At 34.5% G+C, this 26,928-nt stretch overlaps 1 protein-coding gene across 1 annotated transcript in view; it reads left to right on the top strand.

Moving 5' to 3' along the window:
- Window positions 1–12,015: 12,015 nt before the first annotated feature.
- LOC138706046 (dnaJ homolog subfamily C member 10-like) overlaps window positions 12,016–26,928 on the top strand; it is a 50,509-nt gene continuing 35,596 nt past the window's right edge. Inside the window, exons 1-4 of the mRNA XM_069834951.1 lie at window positions 12,016–12,131; window positions 12,252–12,414; window positions 16,154–16,367; window positions 25,714–25,925. Of these exons, the coding sequence (XP_069691052.1) occupies window positions 12,130–12,131; window positions 12,252–12,414; window positions 16,154–16,367; window positions 25,714–25,925 (591 nt within the window). The 5' untranslated portion in view covers window positions 12,016–12,129. The remainder of the gene's footprint in view (window positions 12,132–12,251; window positions 12,415–16,153; window positions 16,368–25,713; window positions 25,926–26,928) is intronic.

The raw sequence follows: 26,928 nt of genomic DNA on the forward strand, positions 1-26,928 counted from the left end.
TGTTCAAGAACGGTTTATAGGATTCACAAACGTCAGTTCGGGCAAAACTGCTGCTGCTTTGTTTCAGCATGTGGAAGGTGTTACAGCAGAATACAATGTCGGCAATAAGTTAATTGCACAGGCATACGATGGTGCTTCAGTTATGGCGGGAAATATTAATGGCCTAAAAACAAAAGTTCAAGAAAAGTATCTTCAAGCACTATTTGTTCATTGTTACAGCCATGTTCTCAATTTAGTTTTGCAACAAACTACTTCATCCATTCCAGAATACTGCATTTTTTTTTCAAATCACTGTCGGGTTTAGCTGCATTTTTCTCATCATCTCCTAAAAGATCAGAAAAACTCAAAGAATTTATGAACAAGAAACTCCCAAAAGTAGCACCAACTAGCCCTTCGTTACTCGCGTTAAATTCCGTAACGCCAGTACTCACCTGGATTACAATGGTAATCCACATTTGTTTTTGTTTACAGACAAGGTTTAAACATTGGAATTAGATTTAAATGTTAAGAAATATATTGTTTTCAGTTATTACAGTAATAAGAATAGATATGGTACGGAACGTATTAAATATAAATATTAATAATGAAATGGATAGTACACAAATTGCACTCAAGTGACATGTTTGCATAATATTTCAACACTGATCGTGTCTTTGAGTCATAATTTATTGTTGCATCATAGTTATGAGTTAGTTCACTATCATCATAATTATGTAGGTTATCTAGCATTGTTGCTCACTCGATGTTTGAAGGTCATCTGAACTCTTGATCTCTCTTAATCTCTCCCACGGGAAACGCAAGTTCACTACTGCTGACCTTACTTACGTCATATTTGATAACCGAATACCTCACTCAGGGGTGTAGCAATGAAAAAATTCAGGGATGTAACAATCATTCTCACTTCACTTGTAATATTTTACAGATGTTTTTGTGTATTGTAAGAAGGATATTGATGCACTTTCATGTTTATGTTTGCATTTCACACTTTACACACGTGAGTCTAATCTACATCTGATTCAATTATCTGAGTAGGCCTATGCATTTCTTCTACACAGTTCAAACAAATTACATCTGAATGAGTAGGACAAATTCTCTTCAAGCACTGGGAACAAGATTGTCTTGTGCTCTTGTTTCTTGTTCTACCACACATGTAGCACCCACCAATACCTTCTGGCCGTGTTCCTTCTTCTTGACCTGTTTGTGGAATGCCTAACAGTTGCTCTCCTCTTCTCTTTATTTCTCTTGGAATTGTCTGTTGGGTGATACGCTCGGAAATTAGTGGCTTCATTATGTCCAGAGCAAGGGTTTTTAGGAAGTTTTTCCGTAGAATTTTTTGTTTGTTTGCAGAATAAACAACAAGAGCATTGACACCTGCTATGTTTGGTAAGTCAAAGAAAATAGTCAGAGGCCAGCGGCGTGAATTTCTGCTTACATCATAGGCTGAGCATAACTGGTCCAGGACATCCACAGCACATTTAGTTCTATTATAAAAAGATATTATTTCAGGCTTCTGGCTTCCTCCTGTTTCCTCATCCATTGCCTTATCATAATGCATGGTTGATAATGCTAACACTGTTTTGTTTTTCTTTGGTACATACGAAATAATTGTGCAGTTTTCATTGAATCCAAACAATGTACTGTTAACTTCCCTGAGTAGTTGTGAAATGAGGAGGGATTTCTCTTTTGTTTTTTTTCAAGGTTCCTACAAGTGTAATTTTGTCATTTTCTAGAAGATCTAAACACAGAGGTATGCTCGTGAACCAGTTATCGGTGGTCACATTTCTTCCTGTTCCTTTGATGGGATGAACCAGCCTCTTCACCACTGCATGTGCACTGTTACTTTGGTGAAATGGACCATCTGGTTGAATACCAGCATAAATTTCCAAGTTATGAGTGTAATATGTTTTCACATCCACCATAGCAAAAATTTTGATCCCATATTTTGCTGGTTTAGTAGGTATATACACTTTCATGGGACATCGTCCTCTGAATGCAACCAACTGCTCGTCCATAGTTACATATTCGCTTGGAATGTAGCACCTTTGTGAATTCTGAACAAATAACTCGAACACTTCACGTACAGCAGCCAGTTTATCAATTTCTTTCCTTTCCTGCCTGTCATGAATGTTATCAAAGCGTAGACATCGTAACAAAAATTGGAATCTATTGTAGGTCATAGTCAGGTAAATTGACTCTATACCTGTTCCATTTTTATCCCATAGTTCTCTTACGTTCAGTCTTCCCGATTTCAAAGCACCGGCAAGATACAAAATACCTAAGAGTGCTCGAATTTCAACGTCATTTGTTAATTTGCAATCTCTGTCACGTCCGTAATTACGCTTCACTTTTTCAATATAAATATTAGTACACCTTACTATTACATTGATTATTGTCTGATCAATAAAGCAGTGAAAACACTCTGTGTGTGTCCGCGCATTTTTTGCAGCTCTTTTAGGGCCCGGTAAATGAATCACTATATTTTGTGCTCTTCTTCTCCCTCGTAGAGATACTGGTTCTTCCTGCCAAATTGTAGTGTTGTCTCTTCCCGTATAGCAGTTTCCATCATTTATAGACATTAGTCTTTCATCACCATCACCATAATCATCATCCTCCTCCTCATTGTCTTGTTCTGAATTAGAATCGTGAACTTCATTCAAAAGATCTTCTTTGTTGCTTTCATCATCACTTTCATTTTCAATGCCAACATCCAGATCTTCATCTAGCCACTTGCAAATATTGCTTGTATTTTCCGTACCCATTGGAGCCAACTACAAAGAGGATGGAACGATATCACACACTTTTTTCATAAAGTTCCTGCATTGCATCACTCATAACCATATAAAAACTATTTCACTTACCTGAGCAAGAAACTGACGTCAGTACTCGCGTGGATTACAATGGTAATCCACTCGGAAAAACTGCGTATAACTTGATAAAACTCCGTATAACTTTCCAAAGCGTTGCGACAAATACGTCTAAACACCAGTAATGCCTCACTTAGACTGTGACGAGAAATTGCATTGACGCTCAGCTACACAGTGCTGCAGGCGGTGACGTAATACAGGATTAAATATCAGTGGATAACTATTGTAATCCACGCGAGTACTGAAGGGCTAGATGGAATTTTACATCTCGACTTGTAAATACAGTAAAGGAATACAGAGAACAACTGACTGCTTTCTTTGAAAATATCATTTGTAATGACTCTGAAGAAAACTGGGATGATGATGTAATTGTGCAGGCTCAAGGATATTTGTATTTTTTCACACATTTTCAGAATATATTTCTTCTTGAAGTTTATGCTAGAGTGTTCGCACATACAGATGTGCTCTACAATATTCTTCAGACAAAAAGTCTAGACATAGCATACTGCTTGCAAGAGGTATCAAAGTTAAAAAATACTATATCCGAGTTCAGATGTAGTGGGTTTCCGTCCATATGGAAAATGAAAATTCTTCAGCCAATACAATGGAGCCACCATTAAAGCAAAGACAAGGAGATGATGAACTGAAATACAGGCAGCTGTACTACAGCATACTAGATCGTATGCACATGGAAATTACTGACAGATTTTCTGATTATGGAAAGCTTCAGTTCACGCATCTTCTAGATTCTCAAAAATTGTCTGCTTATAGAGAAAACTTCTCGAATGAGGCTCTAAACAAATTATTTCAGTCCTATAACAGTCACTTTGATCAAGTACGTTTGAAAAATGAATTAAGTGTAATATATTCAGCAGAAGTCTTTGATTTTTCGAACAAACTTATCCATGAAATATTATCTGCCATATATGAAAACCAGCTGAACCAAGTTATTCCTGAAGTCCTTAAATTGGCAACGTTAATTGTGACAATACCAGCTATGTCAGCATCGGTAGAAAGAACATTTTCTGCGTTGAAGAGAATAAAATCCTACTGTAGATCAACTCATACACAAGAACGTTTATCTGGCTTGGCACTGATGTCCATTGAAAAGTCATTTCTACAGAAACTTCGCAAGTGGCCCAACTGCAATTTCAAAGACGAAGTCATCAACGTATTTTCGTCCCAATCAAGACGTCTGGAATTCACTTATAAATAAGTAAGGAATTTTATTATAGGGATTTAAAATATATGTTGTGTAATAATAGGGTCAGTGGTAGCCCAGACCCTTAAACCAGTATATGCCACTGCATTTCCTCAAGATTCCACAGTATTGCAAAGTTAATTAATTTAAGAATGTTGCCTATATGACTTGACCCATTAAGACTGGTGAATCATATATTTATTTGTGTGTTATGTCATAAATGTTTCATTCATAAAGTTAAAAGAGATCAGAATATCTCGACATATTTTATGCATCCCAGCACAATTTTAGACTGATAAAATAAGGCTGAAACATGTTTATTACAGTTCGCGTCACCGTTTTTGGCATATGAAATAAGTAATGGGAACATTAAGTGCTAGTGCCTTACCTTTACCATAGTCAGTCTGACAACTATTTGGTAAATGGCTATGTGACGTGTATAGGAAGTGGTACCATTCTCAGCTGCACAAGCAACATGCTCACAAACTGGGCACTATACTCTAGGACAAACGCCAAAAACACTGGTGCCAGCTGTACAAATATAACCTCAATAGAGGACCATATAAATGTAATCCCTCAGACTGATATGTAATTTGATACTTATGTGTACAATAAATTTAAAAAAAAAAAAAGAGTTGAATTTTTTTTTCTGAAATAGTGTTGTTCTTTATGAGAAATATTAATCAGTGATGACAGATGGTTCACAAGTGCAAGATCTTAGCCTAAACATTTTATTGTTTGAAGTGACAAGAAAAATCAGGTTTTATATCATCTTATATGTTTCAAGTTTTGCAAATAATTCTGAATAAAATGATTTTACATATATGTAGCTTTCTGGCACATTAAACTACCAACCACACATTCAGAAAATGCATTTTGATGAAAAAGAACAATTTTGCACATTTGCTGTTTGGTATTGGTATGATGATTTGATTATGCATTCATCTGCAGTTTTACTTGCATTTCATTGTGTACTGGTATACAAAATGCATATTTCGATGGAAAAATATTTTGCATGTTGCCTACATTTCCTTACTTCTACAAAAAAATATATATTTTTAATATATATATATATATATTTTAAAGCTGAGACTTATTTTTTCATAATAATGGCTACTGGGGAAAAAAATCATGATGTATATGAAGATAGTACCAGTACTCCTACTATTTTCAGTTCCTTTAATATGCAGGTATTAACATATGAGTCATTCCATGTCAAATCGAACACCTACGAAACATGACAACTTAATATTTGCTCCAATTTTTTTTTTTATATATTCTATTGATGAAATTAAATAACCCATGTGTAATTTTTTCGGGCTGACACAATTATTTAGTCATTCATTAAATGTTACATTTTCCATAAATTTGGATGCAATGTATTATGAAAATGGTTATATTGAAGATTCTATAAATCGTAGAAATTTCGTATTTATATCATTTTAAAGTGCAATAATTGCAGTATTATATACTAATTTTTAGTGTTCAATGAAAATATAAAATGGGCCCCTTTTAGGGGGTTATATTTTTTAAATACATTTTAATATATCAGGGACTTCTAAAAAGGGGAAAAAATATCATTATATTCTTTGAAATGTTTTACGTAGAACTGCGTTGGTTTTAGAACTCTATTCGAATCAGAAGTCGCTGTGCAAATAATTTACTGATGGTGTGTTCAGGTCGGATTGAGTGAGACCGCACGCCGGAGCATACAGCTGCGACAGCAGCAGCGAGAGTGAGTAATACATTATCATTGGTGCAGTGTTACTTTACGTAAATAAACAGATAACCTCTAGTTCTAAAAGCACGTAATGTCCTTTCAACACTTAGCAGTTTCCCTCTAATTTATCTAACAATAATTCCTAAGTCTTTCGAAGTAGGTATCGTGTTGTGTGCATGTCAAATCAAACACCTGTATACAAAACGTGACCATTTAGTATTTGCTTAAATCTTCTAAAATATGTTGTGCAGATCAAAATAAGAGGTCTGTAATTTTTTCTGGGAACATACTTTAAAATTTTACTATTTATCCTTTTTTAATTATATGATAAATTCATCCACGATGCAGTATGAAAATGCTCATTGTTAAGATTCTATGCATCATAGACGTTGAGTGTTGGTACCATCTGAAATGGGAAGAAATGAACTATTATATTAATTCTTTTAAGTATAAGTTGAAATACAAATGAGGTTGTTTTAGAGGGCCACTTTTTAAACATAACTTAATATTTTTTTATAACAGCTTACTTTAAAAACGCAAAAAAATATACGTACAATCTATTATATTTTACATAGAACTACGTTGGTTTCAGATTGATTTCGAGTAAGAAATAACTTTAAAAATAATTTTTTGAAGATGTGTTCGCGGTGCGCCAGTGGTGCTACGCATACTGTATAGAGTAACAAGAATCTGACCTTGGACCTTGGTAAGGCGAGCATGTTGAAGGGGTGTGAAAGAGTATTAATAGGTTGCAAGGCACTCTCCAGCAACCCCAACTGTTTCAGTTAAAGAAGATGGAAATAGAGTTCACAAACAGAAAAGATTAATACTATGTAATCTTAAGGAAACATACCAGTGTTTCAAAGAGCAATATCCAGACATCAAAATATGGTTTTCAAAATTTTGCGAACTGAGACCAAAGGAATGTGTACTCCCGGGAACAAGTGGAACACACTCAGTTTGTGTCTGTGCTCATCATGAAAATGTTAAATTAATGCTGGATGGAATTAACGTTTCTCATCTCACTGCAAATTCAGAACCCGTTCTCACTAATTATAAAGACTGTCTGTCACAAATAATCTGCAATCCTCCATCATCCAACTGTTATTTAAAGAAATGTGATGCTTGCCCGGGAACTGAAAAAATAACACAGTATTTACGGCAACTCTTTGATGAACAGTCTGTAGAAGAAATTACCTATAGACAATGGGTCAAGTGTATCGAACAAATTTAGAAACACTGCTATCATCAGTTGAGGACTTCCTAGCTAAATTGTCCAACAAACTATTAAACTTATTGCCTCACATGTTTATAGCCCAGCAGCAAAATTTGTTTTTAAGAGAGTACAAAGAAAAACTAGTGTCTGGAGAGTGCATATTGATATGTGATTTTTCAAAAAATTATGCTTTTGTTGTCCAAGATTCGGTACAGGGAATCCACTGGAACAATCATCAGGCCACAATCTATCCTTTTGTCGCGTACTACAAAAAGAATAATGAAATTAAACATAAGAATTTTGTTGCCATTTCAGAACATTTAAAACATGATACCAGTGTTGTACAGCTTTTTCAGACCAAATTAATACATTTTTTGAAGCAGGAATTGGAATTTCTAAACAAAATAGTGTACATGTCCGATGGATCGAGTGCCCAATACAAGAATAAAACAAATTTTTCCAACGTATGTCACCACGAAGATGAGTTTGGGATTTGTGCTGAGTGGCATTTTTTTGCTACATCACATGGAAAAGGGCCTTGTGATGGCATTGGCGGTACCGTTAAGCGGCTTGCTATGAAAGCTAGTCTTCATCCTGGTATAGATCCTATTGTAACACCAAGGAAACTGTATAACTGGGCTGAGAAAAACATTTCTAATATTGCTTTTAAATTTTTTACCATTAGTGAACACAAAAAACATAGCAATATTTTCTACTCAAGGTACCAACAAGCAAAAGTGGTGCGAGGTACCTTACAACTTCATTCTTTTATTCCACTGACAAAATCTCAGGCCGTGATAAAGAACTATTCCCTTCAAAGTGAGAGCAAAGTGGTGGACATTAAATAGAATTGATATTGGTTGTAGTTGATTAGTTTTAAAAGTCCAATGTTGTGTAAACTGTAGTTATTTTCACAAGTGTATATTTTACAAAAACAATATTTAAATACAGTACTGTGTTATGTAAATTACGTAAAAAAGTGATATTCTGACCGTGGAACAGTGTAAAGTGGTCACACGACTCTCATCCGGAGCTGCACCTGCACATCATCTTGCAACAGTACTTATGCAGCCCGCGACCTCAAGACACGCAGCTTGGTGAGTCATTTAATTATTCTTCAACGGCTCGAAGTAGAGTTCTGATTTTTTTAAGGGCGGTTAAAATAATTTCAAGGTATTTAATGATTTTTTTCTGTAATTTTAAAGTAAGTCGCTGCCATTAAAACATATTTTTATACATTTAAATGTTTTTTAAAACAAAGTTAACAAACTTATATTTTTATATTATTATGCGAAGAATAAAGTGTGTACTGTCACCTTCAAATTGATACAAAGAGCAAATCTCTGTGATGATTATTAGTGGAGATAATCACGTTTAACAATAATGATGCGAGACCTATTTCAGAATCTTTGATAACACATATCTACTACAATAATCGATATAGACAACAATAATAAAACCCGTATTTATTTTTTCAATCCATAGAATGTGTAAAATTTGTTTTATCTAAATCGGAGACATGAAAGTCAATTCCAGGCCAAATTTGTGCGATTTGACGTGGAATGACTCATATATGTAAGTAGAACATTTTCATTGTGTAAAGCATCCTTGAACAATATGCTTAGAAATTTTATCGGAGAAAATCTAAGATTGGGTGAAGATACAGACCCACAGTCCTCGAGATTGTGGGTGTTTGGGGGATGGGGGAGGACAGGAGCTGTGGAGAAATTAGTGGATGAAATGTTATTTTGTATGGCACTAGTTTTTAGGGTAAACAAGAACCCGATAAAAGGGACAATTTAATTTTAAGGAAAGTAATGTTTTAAGAAAATCTAAAAAAAAAAAAAAAAAGAAATGATAACATTTTGAAAACTTAATGTTAATTATTAAATCTGAAATACCCAAGTGTCTTTGAAGCATTATTTCATCTTTTAAAATATATGATAGGATATTGCATATTATTTGAGGGAAGATGGTACTATTTTTTTAGACTGGAAGGTTTTGCGTGCTGACTATACACTAGGATGGATCGAAAAAAATTTTTCAAATATTTATTTTGTATAGGACTAAAAAGTTACAAAATGTCATTGTATTGAAGCACACAAAAACTTATTCACGTAGGATAAATTTTCACCAAATCTCAATTTAAATAAAAATGATTAAATCTTTGGTTTTTTTATATTTAATTTTGACTTTATATTTATTGTTGACTTACCTTCTAATAGCTTACGAGAGTTCGGGAGGTGGTACTGTACTATTACTTTATTTATAAGAGTTGTGGAATTGGTGCGGTTTTCAGAAGATAACTCAATGATGAAATTTGTCCAGCCAGCAGTACAGTGCTGAGAGTGCCTTGCAGTGTAGCAGTTTACTTTGCTCATTTGTCGTGTCTTTTACATAATGAAATAGAAGAAAAGATGGTTAATCGATTGGGACGAGAGCAGAGGAGATTTTATGAACTCCAGAAGATCTCAGCAGCTGAAGGGGAGCGGAAGCAAGAACCAGGTGAACATTTTATTTCAAGTAAGGTAGCAAAAAAATTATAAGAAATTTGGAAAAGTGCTTCAATTCCTGCATGTTCTTTGTGCCGAATGTCTATGATGATTAGCAGTTGCTGAAGAAAAGTAAAAAAAAATGTTTTGAAATATGGTGATAATAGGGAAGTGAAATGGCAAGTAAGATTCTAGAATTTAAAGTGAATGATGGGAAATTGCTTGATATTATGGCTTGTAAGTATCAGTTAAGGCGCTTGCCTGCCAGTCTGAAGTTGTGCTCGGGTGTGGGTTTGATCTCTGCTTGGGCTGATTACCTGGTTGGGTTTTTTCCGAGGTTTTCCCAACCGTAAGGTGAATGCCAGGTAATCTATGGCGAATCCTCGACCTCATCTCGCCAAATACCATCTTGCTATCACCAATCCCATTGATGCTAAATAACCTAATAGTTGATACAGCATTGTTAAATAACCAACTAAAAAAAAAGTCTCAAGAAAATTGCAGTCCGATATCACTTCTACTAGTTTTCTCCAAAATCTTTGAAAAAATAATGTGTAAAAGATTATTATCATCATCCTGAAAGATACATTTTAATTCCAGAACAGTTTGGATTCAGGAAAATTAAATCCACGGAAAATGCAACATTGAGTTCAATTGGCAAAATTCTGGAGACAATTAATAAAATATTCCAAGTTGGAAGGATTTTCTGTGATTTATCCAAAGCATTTGACTGTATAAATCATAAAATGCTACTAGACAAATTAGATTACTATGGAATTACAGGTGTTGCACACCAGTGGTTTCACTAATATCTCATAGATGGGAAATAGTCGAAATCAATACCATTATGAAAATCTTCCTCGACATGGGGAACTATTAACAATGGAATTCCACAAGGATTAAAATTAGGTTCCCTAGATCTAGATCATCCCATATTATTTGCAGATGACACAATACAGTAATTACAGCCAATAACTTCAACACAATCCAATCCCCAACAGAGGCAGTTCTTCTGAAAATATGATTGGTTCTCAGCCAATAAATTAGTATTAAATTGTAACAAAACTAATTAATAATCCAATTTAAATCCTGTACAAATTTAACTTCGCAAATTTCAAGCGCAATAATAATAAGCCTCTAATAGAAACAACAACAACAACCAAATTGCTTGGATTAAAACTCTATAATGTGTTAAATTGGAAAAATCATATTAAAGAAATTATCCCCAAACTAAATTCAACATGTTTTGATATTAGATCTATGCAAGAGATAGTAAATATCAATACTTTAAAAACAATATACTTCGCGTACTTCCACTTGGTACAGTAATGAGTTTTGGAATAATATTCTGGGGAAATTCTACAGATAGTAACAGTATATTCCTACTACAAAAAACAGTAGGTAATTAGAATAATAGTAGGCCTAAGGGCAAAATCTAAGGAATCGCGTAGCATCATTTTCAAAAACTACAAATAATGCCCATGGCTTGTCAGTATATTTTTCCATTAATAAACTTCCTCGTATGCAATCGTGAAAATTTTGTAACTAGGTAATGCAACAGTTCATAGCATAAATCTGTCATCGATTTCCAAAAGGGGACACGTTCAAAATAAGTGTTGGGAAATCGCAAAAAACCATAACAGATTAAAAAAATTAAAATGTTCATGGATCCTGAATGTATGTATCCATAGTGAGTTAATTAGAAAAAAAATATATGAACATTTTAATTTAACTTACAAGTAAACATTCTGATTGGAGCAGATAAAAAAGTTAAATTTTTTTCTTCCATCATGTTCATAATGTCAAAACTAGTGCTTATACAAATTTTGGCCACTCTACCGCAATTACGAGGTCGTCCAGAAAGTGATTTTCCCTTGGGTCGTTTACAGAAAAAAAGCATAATTTCATGGAAAGATTTATTGAAACAGATACAGTAATTGTTATGCTATTTTTCAACATGTTCCCCACTGGAATTGAGACATTTGTCATACCGTGGGATCAATTTTTGTATCCTTGTATCGTAAAAGTCTGCTGCTTGGGATCCGAACCAGTATGACAGATGTCTCAGTAGTGACAATGGTTCAGATTAAATGGAGGAAAAGTCCGACTCCTCAGCTGTAAGGTTTAGTAACCTCTTACAGCGAAGTTTTGGCAGTTGTGAACCTACAACTCTTTGGGCACAGCCCTGTATTCTGAGACTGATGGTAATCCTAATTATTACATCATACAACATGTGGCAGACAGATGAGCTTCCCCAGCACTTCCGTACACAGTAGTGTTCCATACATCTACGCTTCCATTTGTGATAGGGTATTTTATTTTTAGCGGTAATTTTAAATTCGATATTTTATTTCATTGATATCAAAATTTGTTCCTAATTTGTAGATTGTATTTTAGCAATGTTACAAGGAGTAAATTATAAACTATAGACAATCTGTTTATGTTAATTGCTGTTTAATTAGTAGAAGTGTTCCGATTTGTTTTGAGTAATTATCTGTTCTGGCCCATCACATGTTTTGCTCCTGCAATGGCGGTGTGGGAGTTATGCTGAGACCGGAAGTTATTGAATGACATATGTGTGTCTGTGATATTGTGAAGTAAAACATTTTCAAGTGTATTTTTTCCTCAGTTATACCATGTACGATTTATTTATTTACTGTTTAAGTGTAAATATATTGTACATAAACAGTTATCCCATAAACATAAATTTACGTAGGCCTATGTGTTTAACCTAAAAATTGTTATTTATTTATTTCAGGATAATTTTCGAAGTCCTTTTATCAGTAGTTATTCTATGCTTCACATTTTCTGTTGGCGAGGATTATTATGAATTACTGGGAATTTCGAAAACAGCAAACAATAGAGAAATAAGAAAGGCATTTAAAAAATTGGCAGTTACATTGCATCCTGACAAGAACCAGGTATGTTAGTTTAGAAGTAAGGAATCTAGAGACTGAAGTTTATCCAAACTTCTAAAGATTATAAATGTGCATTAAACTGGTTGCATTTAGTGATAGGATTAGGTTATGTGGAATCATAATGTTGAACTCACATTATGATTGTTTCGTATTGGAAAGTGAAATTGTAGCCTATAATGTAGCAACATGTTAACGTCCTAACCAATATCAACATTATAATGCGTATAATATAGCCAACTTAGGTTACTGTCATTATCTTGATGGTAGATTTGATCTCTCTTCTGGAGTATTCTGCTACCATAAAATGTTCCGTTCCATATTTAAAGATGGTTCAGAAAACTAGCCTAACCTTAACAAAACTACACTACCTAAATGGTTTAGTAGAATACCTATAGGTCTATTAAGCATATTACATCAGTTGCTTGTTTACGCGGATGGCTTGAATATGTTAGGAGAAAATCCACAAACTATTTTACTTAAAGCAAGTAAGGAAATATGTTTGGAAGTAAATCCCGAAAAAAACAATAGGCCTAGATATATGGTTTGACTTATGTCTCGTGATCAGAACCTAGTACAATAAGCAGAATACAATGTACAGAATAACTAAGATAAGTCTCTTGGTCCTTAAAGATTCAATCGCTCTCCAAATAAATCACCTCAGATGATAAACATGTTTAATATAATCTCATTGTGTAGGCCTAAGTTATCTCGTTTTTACCTAATCTATGTTAATCTATTTATTTAATGTCTTGTAAACTGAAAATGTATTATAGCCTATCTTGTTATTTATTGTCTCTTGGTAGTTTTAATATTCTTTGGAAAAAAGAATGTAAAAATTAAATTCATACTAGAAATCTTATTTTGTGTGTGTATGTTTGTATTTTGCGTTTGTATTTTGTGTTTGTATCTAATGATGAGCCTATAATCTGTACTAGATTGTACAGGGAATAAATAAATTCAAAACAATACTGGAACTTGAAAAATTCAGGTGACCCAAATTTTGTTTCTGGGTCTGTACGAAATGAAAATATAAAAATTTGAAATTTATGCTTTGAAAAGGTGGAAAAATTCAAATACCTTGGAGCAGCAGTAACAAATACAAATGATACTCGGGAGGAAATTAAACACAGAATAAATATGGGAAATTATTTAGTTGAGAAGCTTTTGTCATCTAGTCTGCTTTAAAAAAAGTGAAAGTTAGAATTTATAAAACAGTTAAGTACATTACCGGTTGTTCTGTATGGTTGTGAAACTTGAATTCTCATTTTGAAAGAGGAATAGAGGTTTAGGGTGTTCGAGAATAAGGTGCTCAGGAAAATATTTGGGACTAAGAGGAATGAAGTTACAGGAGAACGGAGAAAGTTACACAATGCAGAACTCCATGCATTGTATTCTTCACCTAACATAATTAAGAGAATTAAATCCAGACGTTTGAGTTGGGCACAGCATGTAGCATGTATAGGCGAATCCAGAAATACATATAGAGTATTAGTTGGAAGACTTGAGGGAATAAGACTTTTGGGAAGGCCGAAACGTAGATGGGAGGATAATATAAAAATTGATTTGAGAGAGGTGGGATATGATGCTAGGGACTGGATTAATCTTGCTCTGGATAGGGACCAGTGGCGGGCTTATATGAGGGCAACAATGAACCTCCGGGTTTTTTAAAAGCCATTTGTAAGTAAATATTTAATAGGAGTGTAAACCAGTGGCTATCTGTGCTGCTAGTGGAACAGTATTTTTCTTTCTAAACACTCTAGATATTTTATACTCTTAACCTTAAGCCTGAAACAACAAAGTATTTTTTGTAGTACATTACTTTTATTCTACAAACTACTTGATATAGGTTACCGGTAACTTACTTTTTTTTCCCCCCCACATTGGGTCTGCAGCCTTAGGCCTATTGTACTACCTATGTTTATAATTTACTAACTGAAAGCACTCAGCGTTGCCCAGGTTGTCCTTTTTGCTTCTTTCTTTAATTGAACTGGTTGTTAAACTTTTCGAAATCTCAGAAACTCAACTATAGACAACCAAAACGAATTGTCTTTACTAAGCTTTCCTCGTCCATAAAGATGAATCTTTATATAGCGTCATTTACATGAATTAATGAAATTTATACTCGCTTTAACATCTCTGGTCATATCTCGAGTTAATATTTTGGGTGAAATCTGAAGGCCTGTGTATTATTGTTGAGACTGGTTCTGTTGCTGTGAACTATCTATAATGTATTACTGATTTGTCATGAATATGATTTTAGTGATGAATGAAGATCGGTCCCACTTCAACCTCTGCCTAACAAAATCTGTTGATGGTGGCGAGCGATCATATGCTGGCGTATGGACAAATTCATGCATGGTTCCATACGCAGACTGGGACAGCATTCTGCATTACTGTCAATTAGCTGATGGAACATTATTACTTGGAACTGGCCTGTGTAGGAATTCTTTGTAGTTGCCACACCTGAATGAACTGAATGGATATGAAGGGGGCTAGAGCAAGCGAGAAAACACGTTAATAATGTACTAATTGATGAAATGATCGAAATAACTTTTGACATTTTTATTACAAATAACTTAAAGCTAGTATTACACTGTTTGAAAGCTTTACCACAAAATATATTACAAAGGACAAAAATACAGTAGTAAAACTATTTTCTTATTTAATTACTGATAAAACTAACTTCATTACAGTTATAGTTACTTTAACTTATTTAAATAATGACACTATTACCGAGCATTACTTCGAAAAAGTAATTGTTACTAGTAATGGCGTTATTCTCCTCTGATTGAAATTCTGTTTGATGTGTGCATCTATTATTTATCATGCAGTACATCTCACCTGCTGATAGACAACCATTAATGTAAGGATCATAATCGTTTATATTTTGAGTTCTTACTTATCCCAAGTTCAATTCCATGAAGTTAAGTTTACTTCGAATTCTGTATAATTTAAATTTAGGCACTGCAGCATATGTTGAGCAGTTGCTTTTCCTAAGTTGCACTTAATTACCATTATGAAGTACGTTGTTGCCTCTGAGAATTTTACTGAATTTAGATGAGATTTATTTCGAGTATTCATTACAGAAAATAATCAAATTATCTACCTCCCTGTTGAATGCCATACAAAATCAATGGATGAAAGATGTATCGACAACTAAGGTCTTATTTCATGATCTCTGTGCAACAGAACAATCTCATTGACATTTTCTATTGGAGGTATGCAAATAGCCTCACTTTTTCAAACCTTTTGGAAGAGCAGATGATTCTTTTCGAAGTCTGCAATACCATTCATACCACATTCAGCATTCTTGAAAGAGTGTGGGAGTGAATGAACTGGTGTTACTAGTACTGTGTAGGACAGAGAGATGATCAATTTGAACATTAGTAATCTAAACTTTTTCGTGATTTGTCACATACAAACAGGAACTTTTAGATGTGTTTATGAACACAGATACACACATTACGTAATAGAAAATGCTGCCCTTGCTAATATCTTGCTTACAAGTCTGCACCATAAGTCTAGGAATATATAATATATTTTTGATATGTTTATGTAGGTCTGTGCAAAATAATAAAGAAGTTAGTAGTTCTCCTTTGTATACAAAATGTTTTGGATAGTCTGGCCTTGTGTGAGATTATTAAGTAAAAATGCGAACTTAAATCTAGAAATTACAAGGATTTGAAATTAAATGACTGGTAAACAGTTCAAAAAGAAATAAAAGTTTTGTATAATGTTGCAGGCTGATCCAGATGCACATGCTACATTTATACGTCTCACTAAGGCATATGAAGTTCTGAAAGATGCTGAGTCCCGCAAAAAATACGACCTTTACGGAGAGGAAGATACCAAGACTACCTACAAACAGAACTACCATTCCTGGAGCTATTACCATGACAATTTTGGTATTTACGACGATGATCCAGAGATTGTCACTCTTAATAAGGCTGATTTTGGTAAGTATTAGTGTAATGTAATGTAATACTTCTTGCATATATCGGAACTCAAGTGGAAATCAAGCATTTTTACACTAACTCTAGTTTTTGTCTTAGGAAAAGCAAGATTAGTGATTACATTATTATGTTGACAAAATTGAGCTAAGTTCAGTGTGTGAACTTATTTAAAATTGTAATTTGTTTGTATTCTCTTTTTTAATCGTATTCTGGATTTGATAGTTTGGAATTACTTATGACTAGCCTTCTTGTTGTCTTTATGATGAAACAGATTGAAAATATGTGTATATATATAAAAGTCTATTTTAAAACTATTATTTGGTGGCGAAAGTGATATTATACTTTTTTTTGTACATGAAGATTAATGGGTCGTTCCATGTTAATTCAACCAGGCCATGTCACCCACCGACAGCAATTGTTATGGTATTTTGTCATGAGTTGCATGTGTATAAGTATCGCAGATCTTTTTGGCCCCTGAAATTTTAAATGTTAAGCAAAGAAGCGAGTCACTATCCATCTTGTAAGTTGTCTTACAATCTGCTACAGCCCCCAACTGATACCCGCCTGCCAATCGCCATGACAGTAGAAGTACACTCAGAACTCGTGTAAATAGACCTGTACTGCCAATAAGTCATGAACACCAAATCTAATGAAACATTACAGACTGTGCATTTATTGTGTGTGGATCTAATGCCTACCCACTTCACTTGCGTGATTCGGGTTCCGCATACTGTGGATAGATGACAGGACTGTGACCCATTTTTCAAGTTGCACACCACTTCGGTGGGGCATGGTATGCATGATGTGTATCTGTGAAAAATTATGTCGTGTACTAGAGTGAGTGTATGTGCAAGTGTTCGTGTAAGTGTACTGTAGGAAATGAGTGAGGATAATGCTGAGGAAGAGAGAAGGGGAAACCCGGTACCAACACGTAGCGTACTCCTGTCAAATAGCACCAAGGGGGCCGCCAGGCTTAACATCCCTATCCGACAGACGAATCACTGTCAACAGTGAAATAGGCCTATGCCTTCTCTTCATAGTGCATTTATTGTTGTTGTTGGGACTTTTTTTCCACTACACTATCACTACTGCTTTCATTGTAATTTGTTATTATAATCTCCATCCTATCCTCTTATTATTGTGACTTCTACGTATATAGTGTGACAGTCGGGAGTCGATCGCGTCTCACAGAGGTCGGGGGTGCACGAGAAAATGCGGTGAAGAAGGTTGCGGCCTCTCGGGTCTGGAGGGGACAGACGTAAGAGGGGGCGCGAGGTGGAGGCGCGGACGTGATGAAGGGTGAGGAGGAAGTAAGCAGCTGGTGACTGAGGGGAGAAATCCAGAGAAGTCTGGATAGGCGTCATCCTCTCGGTATCTGAAGATTGTTCGCGAAATCGTACATTCTCGTAGCTATGGTTTGGTTATAAATTACGACACGCGAGTGAACTTGTGCAGTCGTTGTTGTAATCGTTGGACAGCAAGCCAGCCAGTCTTGTGTAGCAGTGAAGCCAGCTTCGAGACCGGAGTTTGACTTGAGTGTGTCCGCAGCTGTGTGAGCATCCGAAGCCCTGAGTTCGAGTGCAGTGGACCGCAGTTGGGGGACCTGAGTTCGAAGTTCAGTGGACTGTCTCTGAAGGTCTGGGGTTCGAGATACTGTGAACTCGAGTGACTGAGCTAGAAGAAATTAGCCAAGGAAAACGAACTGTGAACTGAGAACTGACAGTTCTGATTTGTAAATAGTGCTCTGTGAACATTAGTTAAAGATTAACAGTTCATTGTTGTTCTCAATAATCCAAGTAAATTGTCATTGTCGTCTGTGGAGTGCAATAACGAATACTGTGTTATGGTGTGGAGTGGAAATCCCATTGTTGACGGGAGTAGAATTAAATTGTAGAAAGTGACTTTTATTGTCGTAACAATAAAGTTACAATAGTTATCTTCCCCGTAGATGATGGATCACCTTTCTCTCTAAATTTTATGACTGATAGAGATGATATTCTTTGTCTCTCGATTAGTACATTTCTGTTTTCCCCATCTTCTTGCACTTGAACTCTAATTCTCTTAAAATACTCTTTAAACTAGTGCCCCCCCCCCCCCCAAATCAATGATGGGTAATTTCATGTAGAACGGGTAATAACTTCGAAATTGCTGGAGAAATTTTGTGCAAAAGATAGAATCCGTGAATTGTTTGTTATATCACGCATTTCTCAGAGTCATCAATATTAGTAGCGGTCTTTTGCTATCTACCGTTTTTTTCCTAATGCACTCATTGATATTTCTTCATCTCCATGTTATTTCTGTTCAGGCAAAATCCTTTTCACCTTTGTTAGAGAGATGTTTCCCTCTGCTACTCTCTGTATCTTATTTTTGACTCATTTCTTCATAAAGTTGTATAAATTGAGAATGATCTCTCTTGTTCATCCCCTGCTATATTTTAGCTTAAAAAATATCGGCGGCATCTCACCTACTTCTAAGCAACTGATCATACTTTTGTTTTGTGTCATTGCTCCTCCCCCGTCTACCCCAACCCATTGCTTGACCCACCCCTGCAGAGGACTATCCCTATAAAAGCTCGCTTGCTAACTTTTTCTTTCCTCACAAGTGCCAAAAAGATCTGCGACATTTATACTAGTATAGAAATCAGTAAACATTTTAGACTATTTAGATGTTGTGTTTATGGGTTACAGTCTATTGAAGTTCATGTGTTTGCACTCAGTGACTGTGATATTGATGAGTACAGAGTGGAACAAAAGTAGACATAAAAAGCGAAGAATGAAAAGCAGAGCCTTGATTCTTTCTTTATTTTGTTCAATATTCATTTAGATCTTCACAGTATAGTTTTATAAAGCTAGTATAATAATTATATTTATTGAAATTTATTTACTTAAGATCTAATTTACTTGAACAATTAGCAAATGTATAGTGTATGTATATTTATTAACACTACAATTGGATATACATCCCGTGGCAGTGATATATAATATACAATAATAACATAACAGATCATTGATGTAAACCATGACTTATGTATGGTATATAAGATACAACTGTTAGGAGAAAATCCACAAACGATTAGGGAAAACACGGAAATTTTACTTGAAGCAAGTAAAACCATAGATTTGGAAGTAAATCCCGAAAAGACAAAGTATATGATTATGTCTCATGACCAGAATATTGTACGAAATGGAAACATAAAAATTGGAGATTTATCTTTCGAAGAGGTGGAAAAATTCAAATATCTTGGAGCAACAGTAGCAAATATAAATGACATTCGGGAGGAAATTAAACGCAGAATAAATATGGGAAATGCCTGTTATTATTCACTTGAGAAGCTTTTGTCATCTAGTCTGCTGTCAAAAATTCTGAAAGTTAGAATTTATAAAACAGTTATATTATCGGTTGTTCTGTATGGTTGTGAAACTTGGACTCTCACTATGAGAGAGGAATAGAGATTAAGGGTGTTTGAGAATAAGGTTCTTAGGAAAATATTTGGGGCTAAGAGGTATGAAGTTACAGGAGAATGGAGAAAGTTATGCATTGTATTCTTCACCTGACATAATTAGGAACATTAAATCCAGACGTTTGAGATGGGCAGGGCATGTAGCACGTATGGGCGAACCCAGAAATGCATATAGATTGTTAGTTGGGAGACCGGAGGGAAAAAGACCTTTGGGGAGGCTGAGACATAGATAAGAGGATAATATTAAAATGGATTTGAGGGAGGTGGGATATGATGATAGAGACTGGATTAGTCTTGCACAGGATAGGGACCGATGGCGGGTTTATGTGAGGGGGCAATGAACTTGTGGGTTCCTTAAAAGCCATTTGTAAGTAAATAAGTATATAAGATACAACAAATTATATTACAATTTCCGAAAAATCTTCTGCTAAATTTAATAAACACTGAATACTTTACTGATGGTTGTGCTGCAGAGTGCAAGAATTACAAGAATTTCTTAAACCTGTGTTATCATAGCCAAGACTTTTATAATTGAACTGGAAAATGGTCATTTTTTACCACTAGTCATGTTAAGTCATCATGTGATGGTATTGATAGAACTTTAAAATTGCTTACTACAAAAGCTAATTTGCAAAGGCTCCTTAAAACTCAGATAACTTCTACTGATGAGGGGCTACTCATCAATTAGCACTGGTCAGCTAGATGAGTTAATGACTGAATTTGGTATAATTTTTCTCTATTCAACTAATTCCCTCTTTACCCTTTCCTATCCAGTCCTCTGACTGAACTCTTACTCTCTTCGACCCCGATGGTATTAGAGCATTCGAGGCCTAGGGGTTCATTTCACTTTCCTTCCTACACTTTCTACCTTTCTGTTCCTAGTGCTGACCTGCTATGGCACTAAAATTGTCCTCCAGTGGCTTAAGGAGGGAAAGCTGGTGATCAACAAGATCTCCCAACTAGGTCTAGTAGACCCGTTGACCAACAGCAGGTGTGGGGGTTGTGTGTGGATGAAGTAGCCACCAAAACGTTCAAATATGGTGTTCACTTAAATCGGCTACAACTTGCCATTTAACAATCAAGAAATGAATTCGGAACACCTCAAAATCTGTGCTTCAGTGGCTGACCATGACAATATCTTTGAGAAATATTGGAGTGCAAGAGGCCAAATGACTTTATTGTCAAATGCCTGGCATTAGAAAACAACAACTCCTGCCCTAGCCATCTGTAACTTCTGTAGGGAAACAATTAAAGAAATTGAACTTGTCTTTGTACCAAAAAATGACATGATGGACTTATGTCTTCAACTGAATGAACAATTCCAGCAGGTTATTACAATTCCTGGTACTCACAGTCTACATCAAATTTTATAGATAAACACAATATAATATTTGTTACTCAGTCAAATGACAAATCAATGTAAAATAATGACTTATATTATATGGTCATTAAGTTTTATATACATGAGCTACAAATTGCAAACGTTTTCGCCCATTCAGGCATCTTCAGGCACAATTATACAATATCTCAATATCAAACTATGTAGCTATTACATTGGTGGTAGATAAACTGTTTAAGATTAATGGTGTACAAAACATCTCCATAATTAAAATGTAATATTGGATACTTATCCAATCCAATTCCGATTACACTTTTACGTTTGATAATTTCCTATTTCTATTTCGTATTTATATATATATTTCAGACATAATTCATCACTTATTGGACTCTACTGAACAAGAGTTCCACAGAATATTATGAAGTTTAATTACAACACTACGTGGTTTTTAACATTATTTTAATTTATGACTTGTAATATTACATTTTAATTATGGAGATGTTTTGTACACCATTAATCTTAAACAGTTTATCTACCACCAATGTAATAGCTACATAGTTTGATATTGAGATATTGTATAATTGTGCCTGAAGATGCCTGAATGGGCGAAAACGTTTGCAATTTGTTGCTCATGTATATAAAACTTAATGACCATATAATATAAGTCATTATTTTACATTGATTTGTTATTTGACTGAATAACAAATATTATATTGTGTTTATCTATATTAATTGACAATCTGAATATTTCCAACATGCTTTCTAAGTTACATCAAATTTTGCCCATATCAATAAATAAAACAGGTCCGGAAAGGTTAAGTGCTGATGAACATTTCAGCATCATTTCACAATATGATTTAAAAGACAAGTGTAATGCTTACAGTTGGTGTGCAGACTCGTATGTTACTTTGTACATGATTCACATTGGTACATAGAATTTGCAGAAGCAGTAAATATTATTGAAAGGGACACAGCTGTTAAGTTTATGCATCCGCATGATCCACATCATCATATTATTGGTGAGGTTCCTTTTCAACATATGCTATGTGAAGTCAGTGTGCATACAGCAACAGGAAGAAGATCTAACTGGCCAAAGAAACAAATTAACTCATTTATTCCAAATGACAGGAACATAAATATCTGCAAGCATTTGTGTGAACATTATAGTACTAAACATGGACACGTAAGGTCCAATTATGAATGGTTATTTTTGTTTACATCAGATATGTTGTGATTTAAAAAATTATTTTGCTCTATACTTTGACTTTATTGTGATTATTATGTAGATGCTGTAAGTTTATACAGTTAAATTTCACATACATGGATTCATGCAAAAAGTGACGTCCATAGGTAAAACTTATGGAACAGATATATAATATATTATATATATATTATGATATGTTTAATGTCATCAAAAAACATACAAGTAATGGTGTACCTTCACATTGCTGTATACCATAGCTATACTTACACTTAGGCCTACATACTGTTGTCAAAGCATATTATATATGTTATTTACATCCTGACGCATTAACCCTTTAGGGACTCGCCTTAACTATAGCTTAACTATTAGAAATAGAACGTCGTTACTGTTGATATTAAAATTACAGCCTCGTCCCTTCATTAGTAACCATATAATAACAGACGAATTTTCTTCGTTTTTCAATCAGCATCTGCGTCATCCTATTGACACACATTCAAGTAGAATAACTTCTGATACAATAATTAGAAAAGTCTTATGCTGTCAAGGACAAGCCCCTACAGTCCCAGCTGTGCAGAACAAGGAAACCGGGACAAATTGAATGCTGCGCTTGCTGCCATGTTGATGGAAAGCAGACACATAATATCAGTACGCTAATATGAGCAAATGCGGGGTAACTATCAATGCTGGACTCCGGACTCATTTCACTGGCATTATCATCTTCATTTCATTCAGACACTAAATAACCTAAGATGTTGATACACTATCGCAAAATAACATACTAAAAAAAAGATAGCATTCCTTGCTTTTTTAAATAAGTTATATCTGGCAAAATATAAAAGGGTTATTTATAGGTCAACTATATACATTTATAACCCCCAGTGAAAAATAATACACTAGGAATATGTGCAAAACAAAACAACAACAAAAATTGCTGTGCAAATGACAACATAGACAACTCACAAATGTAAAATAATTTTAAATAAGCACTTCAATCCAGTTTGAAAAGATAACAACATACCTCCTGATTCTTGAAATGATGATTTTAAGTAAATTCTGCCTGATGATGACTTATAGATTTACACATTAAAATGGAAGATATGTATTATAGTAGACTTCATGAAAATTCATATTATTAACATATCAATTTACATTACTTTCACAGTGTTCACAAAAAAAAAAAACACCCAAGTCAAAACAAAACCCAAGCATGACACTATCGTGTTTACCGCTACTGGTTCTGTACTAATAACATGGCAGTGTAAACATGCACAGACCGGTTTCAATTTTGGACAGAACACCAGTGCTCCATGTGAGTTTAGTATAGGCTACTACAGTATATAACGTCTTTGGTCAAGGATGCCAGATTTTAACTATTTTATTTAAAGGCAGCTCCCCCCTTTTCATGTTTTTAAGAAGGTTGATAAGAACTGAGTATGAGGCAACACAGAGGACTTACTGAATCACCCTTGTAAATATACCTCTTGATTATTGTTATTATTGGTTAATTACGATTTTCATTACCATTATGATGATGATGATGATGATGATGATGATGATGATGATGATGACGAGATAACGGGTTCACTTTACATTTGTCAATCTAGAAAATGCCCATGACACTGTAACACTAAAAAAATTGTGGGAAACTTTAGATGATAATATGAAAATTGATAATAGATAATAAAAAGACATTGCATCCAAAGTATGAATGGAAAATTTATATCAGAGAAAGTTAGAGTTAAATCCTTCATCAAGGTTGCTGCATGTCACCCATGTTATTTAAGTTATATCTATAGGTATTATGAAATTGGATGAAAATTTTCAGAAATAAAAATACTTCTTTCTGTAGTTCGACCATGCTCACTATTGAAATTTTTGCTTAACTGGTGAGCCACCATAAGATCTTTAAAGCCTTGATTATGTACATTGTTATTTGCTGTCAATCAGGTGACATTTGTGTAGCATTATGGAGACATGGGATTTATGTTGAGAAAATTGTTGGAAGGATGTAATGAATGGGGTTTGAAAGTAAATTTAGACAAGATATTTTGTGTGGTATGTAAACAGATACTGAGAATTTAAGAGTGGAAGATCAGATAAGTTGTATAAAGGGATATGAAGAATTTGAGTATTTGGGGGTGGTTCGAATTGATGAAGAAGGTAGACGAGAATATGATGATAAGAATAAAAAAGTTAGAGCAATACAGTAATAGCAATGCTAAATGGTATTTTGTGAGATTGAAATATAACAGAGAAAATAAAGTGCAAATTCATAATTCAGTAGTGAGAAGTACTGTTGCATATGGGGCTGAAACATGAAAATTAAATAAAAATTTAAACAATGGTTATTAGAGGAGAAAAAAAATTCGCTTCAGTGCCGGGGATCGAACCCGGGTCCTTGGTTCTATGTACCAATCACTCTAACCATTGAGTTACTCCAAAGTTCAGTCCACAGCACCGGAGTGTAACCATTGTTACCATAACAAATAATTTCTGTAGGACCAAAAATTAATCTTTACATACTGTAGATATTCACCCAACAGTACGTATACTGTGGAATCGTGGCCACCAAATCACTCAATTGAGTGCGCTCCTTGTATAATGGAGTTGACTTAATATATGTCAACATATATGTCGAACATGGAGTCAGGCCACAAAGGGAAAAACACTAGAGGAGAGGGATTCGATCTGGTGCTGTGGATTGAACTTTGGCGTAGCTCAGTGGTTAAAACGCTTGATACGTAGAACCAAGAACCTGGGTTCGATCCCCTACCCCAGAGAGAATTTTTCTCCTCTATTAACCATTGTTACCATAATAGATAAATTCTGTAGGACGAAAAATTAATCTTTATGTAAAAATTTAAAATCAAAACTACTGTCAATGAAAATAGATTTTTTAAGGTGATCAGTAATACATTTAAAATTGGAAATACAGTTATAAGCAATAAAATTAAAATCAACAGTTCTGTGCTGGATTATGTGAAGTGTAAACAATTGAATTAATATTGATACGTGAGAAGAATGCAAGAGGAAAGATTACCCAGAAAGGTGTTGAATAGTATCCACCTGGAAAGTGGACTAGAAGTATTGGACGGGATTGATAAGGTCGAGTGGAAAAGAAAGATAACACTTTAGACACAGAAAGATGTGTATACTGTAAATTACATCTTAATTCTTTAAATAAATAAAATTATTATTGTTAGTATTTTTGCAAGGCATTTATACTATTTTACTGTTTAGTATTGTTGGCTATTGAAGTGTATGCATACTTATTGCAAGTAAACCATATGAAATAAACGCATTTTTATTACTAACTATATAGAACTGGAATGGTTTTACATTACAGATCAAAGTGTTCTCAACTCCCGTTCGTTGTGGTTCATCAATTTCTACTCTCCCATGTGCTCACACTGCCATGAATTGGCTCCTGCGTGGCGTCGGTTAGCACGAGAATTGGAAGGTGTGATCAGAATAGGTGCTGTGAACTGTGAGGAAGACTGGGTTCTTTGTCGCCAGGAGGACATCAGAAGCTATCCATCTCTCTTTGTTTACCCTGCTGTAAGTCTAGTGTTTCCATGAAATCTATAAGTATTTTATTTGTTCATAATATTATACATAATATCTAAGCAACATCTGAACTTATATCTAAAGTAATACAGTTGTGTTCTACTTGAAGTTTTTCTTAATTAAAAAAATGGGAAGTGAAAAATCAGTGATGAAATTCTTTTAGTATTACAAGTATTCCTCTTTTATTTATAACAGTGTATGTGGTGGAATTAATGATTTTATGGACTACAGCTGTGGTGAACACTGATGGCACAGTTGTATGTGCCTATTCACAATCACTTTCAAAGTAATATTCCTCAGTTGCAATGAATTTTTGCTAGTAATATTACAGTTGCTAGAAAAAGTCTTGGAAAACATTTTCAGAATCTATAAAGATTGGCATTGTAGCTTTTATAACTTTCTATGCTGAAGACTAGGCCTGTGAAGCTGATAGAAGTTTGTGAGACTTAAACATTAGATTATAGTCCATGACTGCTTCACAATACATATGTTAAAACATTGGAGTTTGGTACTGGTTTTACCTCACTAGACAAAATCGTTAATTTTTCATGCTGATGGTCTGAGTCACTCTCTCTGTAAATGGCCCTATACACGCAAAGACTTACTGGTGTACAAACCTAAAACCATAGGCAAATTCCCTGCCCTAATGTATGTTCGAAAAGTATTAAGACTTTCAGTCTGGAGGTAAGTTTCCAGAGTTCTTCTGACTGTAGCACTTTCCAAATTAAGTGGCATAGAAAGCAAACATAGAAACAAATGATACTTTTTAAGTTTTCTGTAATTTATAGGTTGTATTCTTCAGTCTAATTTCTGTACATTATTGGTGCATATGTAGACTTTGTGACATTGTTATGTACAGACCCAGAAACAAAATTTGGGCCGCCTGAATTTTCTAAGTTGTTATGACATACCGTGCATGCTCAGAGCTTCTGGTCTATACACGCCCACACCATCTAAAAAAAGATAATGTAACTTTTATGAAAACTATTGGTTT

The sequence above is a fragment of the Periplaneta americana genome, chromosome 9, assembly GCF_040183065.1.
Source record: "Periplaneta americana isolate PAMFEO1 chromosome 9, P.americana_PAMFEO1_priV1, whole genome shotgun sequence".
NCBI lineage: Eukaryota > Metazoa > Arthropoda > Insecta > Blattodea > Blattidae > Periplaneta > Periplaneta americana.